General features: G+C 42.2%; 1 protein-coding gene across 2 annotated transcripts in view; it reads left to right on the top strand.

The window, feature by feature from the left end:
* Positions 1 to 7466: 7466 nt before the first annotated feature.
* Positions 7467 to 11847, top strand: part of man1b1b (mannosidase, alpha, class 1B, member 1b) — a 43714-nt gene continuing 39333 nt past the window's right edge. For both annotated transcript variants that reach the window (XM_072565522.1, XM_072565521.1), the window contains exons 1-2: positions 7467 to 7554; positions 11502 to 11653. In XM_072565522.1, coding sequence (XP_072421623.1) covers positions 11549 to 11653 — 105 coding nt within the window. In that variant the 5' untranslated portion in view covers positions 7467 to 7554; positions 11502 to 11548. The remainder of the gene's footprint in view (positions 7555 to 11501; positions 11654 to 11847) is intronic.

The raw sequence follows: 11847 nt of genomic DNA, 5'->3' as shown, positions 1-11847 counted from the left end.
GAGTGTCCAGTCCTTTCATAAGCCTATACGTTTCAATCAGATCCCCTCTCAGTCTTCTAAACTCAAGGGTATACAAGCCCAGTCGCTTCAGTCTTTCCGTGTAAGGCAATCCTGCAATTCCAGGAATTGACCTCGTGAACCTACGCTGCACTCCCTCAATAGCCAGAATGTCTTTCCTCAAATTTGGAGACCAGAACTGCACACAGTACTCCAGGTGTGGTCTCACCAGGGCCCTGTACAGCTGCAGAAGCACCTCTTTGCTTCTATACTCAATCCCTCTTGTTATGAAGGCCAGCATGCTATTAGCCTTCTTCACGACCTGCTGTACCTGCATGCTTGCCTTCATTGACTGGTGGACAAGAACACCCAGATCTCTCTGAACAGCCCCTTTACCTAATTTGATACCATTGAGGTAGTAATCTGCCTTCCTGTTCTTGCCACCAAAGTGGATAACCAGACATTTATCCACATTAAACTGCATCTGCCATGCATCTGCCCACTCACCTAACTTGTCCAGGTCACCCTGTAATCCCCTAACATCCTCATCACATTTCACCCTACCACCTAGCTTTGTGTCATCAGCAAATTTGCTAATGTTATTGCTGATACCATCTTCTATATCATTTACATATATTGTAAAAAGCTGCGGTCCCAGCACGGATCCCTGCGGTACCCCACTGGTCACTGCCTGCCATTTCGAAATGGAGCCGTTAATCACTACCCTTTGTTTCCTGTTAGCCAACCAATTCTCTATCCAATCTAGTACTTTGCCCCCAATCCCGTGCGCCCTAATTTTACTCACTAACCTCTTGTGTGGGACTTTATCAAAAGCTTTCTGAAAGTCCAGGTACACTACATCCACTGGATCTCCCTCGTCCATCTTCCGAGTTACATCCTCAAAAAATTCAAGAAGATTAGTCAAGCATGATTTCCCCTTCATAAATCCATGCTGACTCTGTCCTATATGGGGAGCAGCCATTAAAATATGGGACAGGGAACACCCCAATTGGAGATGGGGATGCTGGACAGGGAGAGGTGAAGTTCCCCCTCAGAGACCCCCAGTGGGAAAACCAAAATCCGGAGCATAGAGAAGAAATGAGGGAATTGAAAGACCTGATTCTAAAAGGTAAAAGAGAGGCAGTTCCGAAGTCACAGAATTTGACTAAAGCCTTTGAAGTTAGACAGGAGAAAGATGAGACTCCTTCAGCTTTTTTTTGCAGAGATTAAGAGACTCAATGTGGAAATATTTTGGAATGAACCCTGAGAACCCAGTGGCACAGGGTCTTTTGAAAGTACATTTTTGTGACAAAGGAATGGCCAGACATACAGAGAAAGATACAGAAGATAGAAGGGTGGAGTGAAAAGCCATTAGATGAATTGTTAAGAGAGGCACAGAAAGTGTTTGTAAAGAGAGAGGATGAGAGACAGAAACAGAAGGTGAAAATGATGGTAGCTGCGGTTGATGAGTTGGTTAAGAAAAGAGTGGAACCAATAGTGACCAACCGGAGCGGCGGGTGGCAGCATGTAGGACAGAGAGGACAAGGGGGAGCGTTTGATAGAGGGTTCGAGCGACAGGGGCAGAGCTGGAGGTCTCCACAGGCAGGATGCTATTATTGCGGAAAGATAGGGCACTTTAAGCGGGAGTGTCCTGCTCTGAAAAGGGAAGAGAGGGCAATTCCGCTTATGAATTTTGATGAAGAATAGGGGTGTCAGGGGTTCCTGCCCTCGGGGGCCCACCAGGAACCCTTGATAAACCTGAAGGTGGGACCCTGTAGGGAAGAGGTAGTCTTCCTCGTAGATACGGGGGCAGCACGGTCATTGCTGAATTTTAAACCAAAGAAAGTAGGAATGTCAACACGGTCAATTACTGTTTCGGGGGTAAAAAGGGGAAGGATTTACTGTTCCAGTATTTGAACCTATGATGATAGAAGGTCCTAAGGATAGGGTCACAGGGGAACTGTTGTATATCCCTGATATAGGAAGTAACTTATTAGGGAGAGATTTAATTATCCTCTTAGGACTGGGGATTGGAATTCAGGAAAAAGAATTAGTTGTACAAAAGGCAATGTTGACAGAGGATGTGGAGAGAGAGATAGACCCTATTGTATGGGCTAGGGAAGGGAATTGTGGAAAACTACAGATCCCTCCCCTTGAAGTAAAGTTTTAAAAAAAAAGGGAAAGGGGACGTTGTCTGTGAGCGACAATATCCCATTTCCATAGAAGGTAAACGAGGACTGTAGCCAGTAATTGAAGGATTGATTAGAGATGGATTGTTGGAGCCATGTATATCTCCTTATAATACCCCAATACTACCAGTGCGGAAATCCGATGGAACTTATCGATTGGTGCAGGATTTGAGAACATTAAATCGAATAGTACAGATCAGGCACCCAGGGTGCCAAACCCCTCTACGTTATTAAGTGAGATCCCTCATGACCACAAATGGTTTAGTCTGATAGATTTAAAGGATGCCTTTTGGGCTTGTCCCTTGGCAGAGGACGGTAGGAATTTGTTTGCCTTTGAGTGGGAAGACCCTAAGACAGGACAGCAACAGCAATACCGGTGTACTGTGCTTCACCAGGGGTTTACAGAATCCCCGAATTTATTTGGACAGATGTTAGAACAAATATTGGAGAAATTTAGCAGCCCCAAGGGGACTACCCTGTTGCAGTATGTAGACGACCTCTTAGTAACAGGAAAAAGAAGAGAAAGAGTAGTAGAAGCCACTAACAAATTATTAAATTTCCTGGGCCAGCAAGGACTGAGGGTATCTAAAAACAAACCACAATACGTGGAGCAAGAAGTGAAGTACTTGGGACATTTAGTTAGTGAGGGAAAGCGAAAGATAAGCCTGGAACGGATAGAGGGAATAGTGGGAATGCCGCTGCCCAGCACTAAACGGGAGTTACACAAATGTTTGGGTCTCACGGGTTTTTGCAGATTGTGGATTGATTCCTATGGACAGAAGACTAAGAAATTATATCTCAAACTATTAGAGGGGGAACCAAAATGTCTAAGTTGGGATGATGAGGCAAAAGAGATCTGATCCATGCCCCTGTGTTAGCCTTACCTTCCCTAGATAAACCTTTCCACCTCTTTGCTACCGTAGATAAGGGAGCGGTTTTGGGAGTATTAACCCAGAGGTGGGGGAAGGAATTAGTACATGAAGAATTGATTAAACGAGTCTTGGAGTCCCTATTACTTCCCCGAGAAATAGCAGTAGTGCATGTAAATGGTCATCAGAAAGGAAATGAACCAGAGGTTAGGGGAAATAGATTAGCCGATGAAGTGGCTAAGGAAGCCGCCCTGAACCCACAAGAAGTGGTGATTCATTCCCTAATACCTACTGTCCCCGGTCCTCGGGAAGCTCCTATATTTACTGAAAGTGAAGAAAAAGAATTGAGAGATTTAGGGGCTGTAAAAACAGCAGACGGGCATTGGATGTTACCTAATGGAAGGAGAATGTTGAACAAAATGATGATGCGAGACATTATGGCTGTCCTACGCCAAGGCAGCCATTGGGGAGTACAAGCAATGTGTGATTTGGTTCTTAGGGAATATGGATGTAAAGGAATATATACAATTGCTAAACAAATATGTGAGGGATGTATCATATGCAGAAAGGTAAATAAGAAAGTCTTGAGAAAACAGACACCGGGAGGAAGAGACCCAGGATTGAGACCTTTCCAGAGTATACAAGTAGATTATACTGAACTCCCCAGGGTAGGGAGACTAAAATATATGTTGGTCAGAGGAGATCATTTATCTGGTTGGGTTGAGGCATACCCCCTAGCTACCGCCACTGTGAGTGGGGTGTCTAAAACAATATTGGAGCACATAATTCCCCGATATGGGCTCGTGAACCATATTGATTCCGACCAAGGAACTCACTTTACCTCTAAAGTGTTACGGGGGGTAATGAAAGGGTTGGGAATTTCCTGGGAGTTCCATACTCAATGGCACCTGCCATCATCGGGAAGGGTTGAGAGAATGAACCAAACACTCAAACGACAGCTCTCTAAATTGATAATAGGAACCAGACTCCCTTGGACCAAATGTTTACCTATAGCTCTCTTGCGAGTACAAACAGCCCCAAGGAAAGATTTGGGACTATCCCCCTATGAAATCTTATTTGGATTATCTTACTTGGGAACGAATGGAGAATTGCCAAGTCCCGAAACTAAAGATTTGTTTTTAAAGAAGTATATACTGGGCTTGTCCTCCTCTTTGTTTTTCCTCAGGAAACAGGGTTTATTGGCACAGACTCCACCCCTTGAATGCACCATTCATCCCATCCGGCCGGGCGATTGAATCTTAGTAAAATCATGGACAGAGACTAAATTACAGCCGGACTGGGAAGGGCCGTACCAGGCTCTTTTGACCCCCGAAACGGCAATAAGGACAGCAGAGAAAGGATGGACTCACTACACTCGGATCAAAGGGCCAGTGGACCCTCCAGTTGAGGAAGAAGTCTGGATAGCCGAATCAACGCAAGATTCGCTGAAACTCAGGCTAAAGAGACTTTGAGTAACTGATTATACAGTGGCGATGCGAGCGCGGGATTATTTCTGTAAGATTGTATATTCAGCATGATGGTTAGAATACTGGGAATGCTGCTAGAGCTATGATGCTAGCCCTTTTAGTATTGGGATTTTGTCAAATATCATTGTCATATGTATTATTAACGGTCCCCAAGTCTGATAATCCACAAGTAATAGACGCTGATGTATGCAGCTTAGTAAATTGTGGGGATGTAGATAATCAGAGACAGTACCGCGGCTCTGAGATACATCTTAAGTCCTATGGGGATAGCCTTGGGGATGGTACTTAGTATAATGGTCTCGTCACAGCGCACCAGACCCCCTTCCGACCAGCTCGCGATTGTCCCGATAAAAAGTGTAACCCAATATACCTAACGATAAGGGAAAACCACATGGCACGAAACAATCCTGGTTGGGGGGGGGGCACCTATGAGATACAATGAAATGAAATGTTCGGGATAGAAATGAAAGCAAATGGGAAGGATTTCTTGGGCTATTGTTTTTGAATTAGTGTAGGACAGGGAAAACGGGTAGAACTACTGGGTAATAAGATACAATCTTTCACCCCTCCCGCTGATCCTAAAGTAGTAAAATTTATAGAGGTAAAGGACTTGAAACAGACCATTGAAATAGAAACTGGGTTTGGGGATGCAAATGCCTGGGTTGAATGGGTAAAGTATACTGTGAAAAGTCTGAACAAGAGCAATTGCTATGCATGTGCCTCTGGTAGGCCAGTGGCCCAGGTGGTTCCCTTTCCGCTCGGGTGGAAGCGAGACAGGAAGGGCACGAAATGTATGATAGCCCTGTACCAGGATGAGACTGCGTGGAATGATAGGAATTGTACCTCCCTATCTCTGATGTTCCCTCCCTTGGAGAAGAAAGATGTAAAAGTTCCCCCCCTGTTTTCTGCCGCAGTTGGAAATCACACATCGTGTGTGTGGACGAGGTACAAGTCAGTCGAAAGATTTGGGGGAGCTGAAATTATGTACAGAAATTAAGAATGTAACTGAAATGGAGAAGGGAGGGAACTACTCAGCACTGAAGGTTCCCCAAGCGGATCTGTGGTGGGACTGTGGAGGCAAAATATTGAGACCCACGCTACCTCCGGATTGGAGAGGGATATGTGCAATTGTACAATTGGCAATTCCATTTACCCTGGCATTTGAGAAGGAAAAGATAGGAGGGAAAAAGGGAAGGGGTAAGAGATTACTGTTAGACACTTCTTTCGATGACAGGATTTATCTCGATTCGGTAGGAGTCCTTAGGGGGGTACCTGATGAATTCAAGGCTTGTAACCAGATTGCAGCAGGCTTTGTGTCAGCTCTCTTTTGGTGGGTAACAATTAATAAAAATGATCATACCCTGTATACGAGGGCTCACCCAAAGACTGATTGAAACAGCCTTGATGAAACAGGTGCCTCTAAAAGAAAAATGCAGAAGATAACAAATGGTAATTAAAGAAAAGGGGGAAATTGTGGGATATAGGTAAATTAATGTTACTTCTGCAATTCTGCAATTCCATCTTACAAAGTAAAATGAACTCACACCAGTGTGTAATTGTTTTAGCCAAGAGCTGAGTCAACAAGAATGGAAACGATGTGGAGGAAATATATAATTGTTTTTGTATTAGCTAAAACTGTATGTCAGAAGGTAGACATTATGGGCAAGTAGATAAGATGTTGTGAGGGGATGAAGTTAAGCTAGATACGCCTGTACAAACAGTAGATATAAACATGTGCTTCCCACTTTTACAAAAACACAGGAACAAACCCCAATTAAAAGGGTCATAGGGATCAGAATGGCCTCGGGAAAGGCACAGATGAAGGGGGTAGATAATGATGAAGAAAGAATATGCCTAACAATGACCTACAGCAGGATGAGGTCAAACAGCCTTGTGAGACCAGGAATAAGCATTTTGTCACAGACAAGGCCGGATAAGGCAAGAGATAAACAGAGGTAATGGGGGCCGGTCTTAGGGAAATGGACGATGTAAACAGGGGAGGGAGCAGTGTAAAACAATAGACATCAAATCATATAAATGTTGTGTATGAATTGAATTTGGTGTGTGTATGTCCCTTGCCTTGTAGACAGTGGACATCACACCCACTTGCAAGTGTAAAATAAATGGCACTACTGATTCAGATCTTGTCTCGGACTGAAATTATTGAAGTGAGTGAGCTTTGTTTCTCACAAAAGTGTACTATTTTTACAAAGTTTGTTGTTTATGCAATGGGTCTTATCTTTACCATGGCGGAGGGAGGGCAGCGCATGTCTTTTGCTATTACAATGGGTACCATTTTTACAATGTTTGTTTTGTTGCAGTGTGTATTATTTTACAAAGTTTGTTGTTGTAATGGGTCTTATTTTTACCATGTATTTTGCTATTGCAATGGGCATTATTTTTTACAAAGTTTGTTGCTATTGCAGTGGGTATTATTTTTGCAGTGCCTTTTCCTATTGCAGTGGGTATTATTTTTGCACTGTCAATTCCTATTGCAATGGGTATTATTTTTGCCCTGTCAATTCCTATTGCAGTGGGTATTATTTTTGCCCTGTCAATTCCTATTGCAATGGGTATTATTTTTGCACTGTCAATTCCTATTGCAGTGGGTATTATTTTTGCACTGTCAATTCCTATTGCAGTGGGTATTATTTTTGCACTGTCAATTCCTATTGCAATGGGTATTATTTTTGCACTGTCAATTCCTATTGCAGTGGGTATTATTTTTGCCCTGTCAATTCCTATTGCAGTGGGTATTATTTTTGCACTGTCAATTCCTATTGCAATGCGTATTATTTTTGCAGTGTCTTTTGCTACTGCAGTGGGTATTACTTTTGCAATGTTTGTTGCTATTTGTTTGGATGTAGTCAGTTTGCTGCTGAATGGGACGTCCCTGCAGTTCCATGGCAGTGACGGTGGGGGCGGGGCTCTGGAGCCCGGAAGTTCAGCTGGAGCCGGACAGACAGAGGGAGAGGGGCAGGGTCTGAGCTGGCACTGGGGCCGGGCTGGAAGGTAAGACCGACTGCGGGAGATGAGTCTTCCATACCGGGGGGGGCCTTGACGTGACCGTGCGGTTCGAGGGCAGAGTCTTGAGGCCCCGCTGTCTGCTGCCTGGCGGCTAGGCCGCGGCTCTGACCGGCTGCTCGAGTAGAGAGCAGAGCCGGGGGCCCGCTGTAGGAGCTGGGCTGGAGCTCCCACAGTGAGCAGGTGCCTCCAAGCTCTTCACAAACTCTCAGCATGCTCTCATTCCAAATAAATGACCCAGTGAGTGGAATTTGTCCCTGTTCAGTTTTTGTAAACCCCAATTTCACTCTAAATGTTAACAGCTTCATGTCAAGGAAGCATTGCCTGGAATCCCAACTGGATTTAGTTTTCTTTAACCTACGGTCACAGAGATATGCAGCACTGAAACAGACCCTTCGGTCCAACCCGTCCATGCCGACCAGATATCCCAACCCAATCTAGTCCCACCTGCCAGCACCCGGCCCATATCCCTCCAAACCCTTCCTATTCATATACCCATCCAAATGCCTCTTAAATGTTGCAATTGTACCAGCCTCCACCACATCCTCTGGCAGCTCATTCCATACACGTACCACCCTCTATGTGAAAAAGTTGCCCTTTAGGTCTCTTTGCTATCTTTCCCCTCTCACCCTAAACCTATGCCCTCTAGTTCTGGACTCCCCGACCTTAGGGAAAATACTTTGTCTATTTACCCTATCCATGCCCCTCACTATTTTATAAACCTCTATAAGGTCACCCCTCAGCCTCAGACGCTCCAGGGAAAACAGCCCCAGCTGATCAGCCTCTCCCTATAGCTCAAATCCTCCAACCCTGCCAACATCCTTGTCAATCGTTTCTGAACCCTTCTTTTCTGTCAGTGCATTAATTAAACTTTTTAAAATGTTATTCCTTAAGATTAGTATTACTTAAGTTCCAATTTGTCTTTGGAGAATGTTGTCCCCTGTACAACTGTTTTGTACAATGATTAAAAATTGAGTAACAGTTCAATTACTTTATTTCCATGTTTCTCAGTTTGTTTTCTACATTTTGCTTTAGCAGTGCTTCATTTTCCATTTTATTTTTGTTTCTTCTCATTGTGGCATGAATGGATTATGTGTCAACTGTTGCTTATTGTGATACACAGAAGTCTCATAGAGTCTTGTTTTAATTTTTTTTAAAATTGTCATCTCTCTAAGATTCTCAAATTTTCAGTTGATACTGGTTTTTGTGCCTGATTTTTATTGCTCAGTTTAGTGTTTTGCTAGTGTCAGCATTGTGCAGGTGGCATGTTCCCAGCCTTCACACTGTGTTGACAGCAACAGGAAACACCTACCGCTTGTGCTGTAGATCAGATTTGTGAGTGCAGAAGGGGGAAGGCTTCATCCTACTACAGCTTGCTGCAGGTGTTATTCAGATTTTATAAATGGTTAACTCTTGTTAGAAACAAATCTTTCTGTTTTGGACAAATTTGGGTCCTCCATATGAAGTTCAGTATATACTTATGACATTGACTGTTAAAACATACTGTTTAACTAACTGGCTGTCAAAAAAAGACTGCCAAGCAGAGCTTAACCAGGATAACATACTATGATTCTGAAACTTAGTTTGTATGTTGCTTATTATCTATTTTCTTCAAGGTATCTTAACCATTTTTAATGAAATGTTTCTGTAACTTTTAAATGATTTACCCAATATCCTTAGATTGTGATCTGTGATTCTGGACTCCTCAGCCATTGGGAATATCTTGTTTATCCTGTCTAGTCGTGTTAGAATTTAAAGGTTTCCACCTGTTTTATTATGATCAGAATATTTGTGCAAATATATATTTTTACACAAGTATAAGTTGCTTCACAATTGACATGCAGTTTTAAAATTTGTTTGTTTTAGTGTTTAATTAAAACTGAGGCAGGGCTCTGAGGTGGTATATCCTTATGGGGCAATGAGAGACCACTTATTCCTTGGAATATAAGAATCTAAATTGAGTGGATGAGCAAAGTGTTCTGGGGGTGCAGAACTGTACTACGTTCAAAGTAGTAGCATAGGTAATTGTCATTTTAGGAAGACATGAAGCAGAGTGGTTTAGTTTTGATGGAATTGGAAAGCAGAGAGGCTATGCTAAATGTGCACAGGACCTTGATTTGATCTCATTTGGATAACTGCACATTTCTGGCCGCCATATATAAAGGAAATATAGAGACATCGGTAAAGATGCAAAAATAAGACTCTTTCCATCAGAAAGAAGAAAGCCCAGGGACGACCCAGTTAAAGGTCAAGAAGATTGTTAAATGGTTTGAATAGAGGTAGCCAAAACTAGAGATCACAAATATCAGATTGCACTAATGAATCCAGTTGGGAATTGAGGAGAAAGTTGATTGATTGAAGTGGTTGCTAAATTGATCCATGAAAGCGAGTAGAACAGGAATTTCTATATTGTGTGGCCATGTGGGATTTTTACCAGTTCCTCTCTTTGTTAAAATACTGTATAATTTCTATCTAGTGCGAACGCCCACACGCACACTGTATTTCTGTGTACGATATTCTTTGTCAAAATGGCCCAGGTGCAAATCAGAATTCGCTATGCTTAGCTAGTGAGAAACCTAGAGATTTTGGATTTACATTGCTGATGCAGTGATTATTTATACTTCATTGTTGCAAACATTGAGGTAAGAACCAGAAATTCTAACATTAAGGTAATTTCTTTGTTTGTGATTCACAAATAAACATCATGACCCTCACCCCACCGTTATTGTCATCCTAATCGCCTTTACCTGAGTGGCTTGTTAGGGTATTTAAAAACACAGTTAAGAGTCAACTGCTCTGCGTCCAGAATTACATGCAGCTCAGATTGGGTAAGGACACTAGTGAAGCAGATAGATGTTTATGATAATCTGAGTTAATTTATTATTATTATTATTATTATTATTATTATTATTATTATTGATGCTAGCTTTAATTCCAGAACTACCTAGTCATTTAACTTTTCAGCTTTCATGGTGACCTTTATAGAGTCATCGAGATGTACAGCATGAAAACAGACCCTTCAGTACAACCTGTCCATGCTGACCAGATATCCCAACCCAATCTAGTCCCACCTGCCAGCACCCAGCCCATATCCCTCTAAACCCTTCTTATATTTGAACACATTTCTCTGGATTTTTAGTCCAGGCCTCTGGGTTTCAAGTCCAATAATATAACTATCATGTGATTGTCCCCCATTTTTGCTGTATGTGACTCAGGTTGCTTTCAGTTTTTCCTTCTAGATCGATAGAAGTGGGATGATAAAGGGACACCATCCCTGTCAAATGAACAAAATTCAAGTAACCTTAGAAAACATGCATTATATAATTTTGAAAGTCCAAATCTACCTCATTACATTCTGTTAATCAAAAATATTATGGAATGTGTCCTTTTCTGAAATGAAGTGTTGCCACTGATGACGTTCTAAAATTTGTCTAAAGAAACTAAGCAGGCACAATTTTAACCTTGTTGGGGAGGCTGCAGTTAGAGGTTTCACCATTAAATTAGTGATAAGCAGTTGAGGTGTGATTTCACAAGCAGTTCTTCATTCAATAGGCTAATTCTATTCCCTCAAAATAGCGGGTGAGGATCAATCAGTTGAATGTATTGAAACTCTGATTTCTTTTTAAAGGTCACTGAGTGGGTAGATGTGGTTATGATACACATCAGTCGTAGTCTAACCGCATGGAAGAACAGGTTTGAGAGATGAATGGTTTCATATAGAATCCTTCCTCATTTCTGCCTGTGGATTCCAACTCTTCACTTTAGCACATTTATAATGATTGATACATCACACATTGTGCAATGCTTGTTCTTTATGAGCAGATGTAACCTTGAGAACTATGATATCTTGTTCAGTACTGACAAATGTAATTGTTCCCACGGAGCTCTTGTAAGTTAAAAATAAACCCAGTACCAATGTTTTCCTATTGAATCAGCTTGCAGTGTACTGGAAATCGTTATCTTCCCAGAAGATTTTTAAAGGATGTATTCACCACAAAGGAGGGACTTTATCTCAGTGACACTGGGTAGTCAGGCTGGAAGGACCTATGACAACAGTAAGACCTGGAGGAGACAATCCTGCTGGAGGGTAAGCCAAACCATATTGTATCCATAATCGTTAGCTATAAAACCTTGGGTTGAATTGGGAGACAATGATTTTGATTAAATGAAAAGCAGGAAACAGCTCAGAAGTATATGGCATTTGTGAGTGTTATTTGGATCTTATTTTTAAATGTATTATTAGTCTGTTGAATAGGGATACAAATGTAATTGGTGGGGAAG

This window comes from Chiloscyllium punctatum, chromosome 49 (genome assembly GCF_047496795.1).
Source record: "Chiloscyllium punctatum isolate Juve2018m chromosome 49, sChiPun1.3, whole genome shotgun sequence".
Lineage (NCBI taxonomy): Eukaryota > Metazoa > Chordata > Chondrichthyes > Orectolobiformes > Hemiscylliidae > Chiloscyllium > Chiloscyllium punctatum.
The sequence above is the reverse complement of the archived record's forward strand: the minus strand, read 5'-3'. Positions and strand labels throughout refer to the sequence as shown.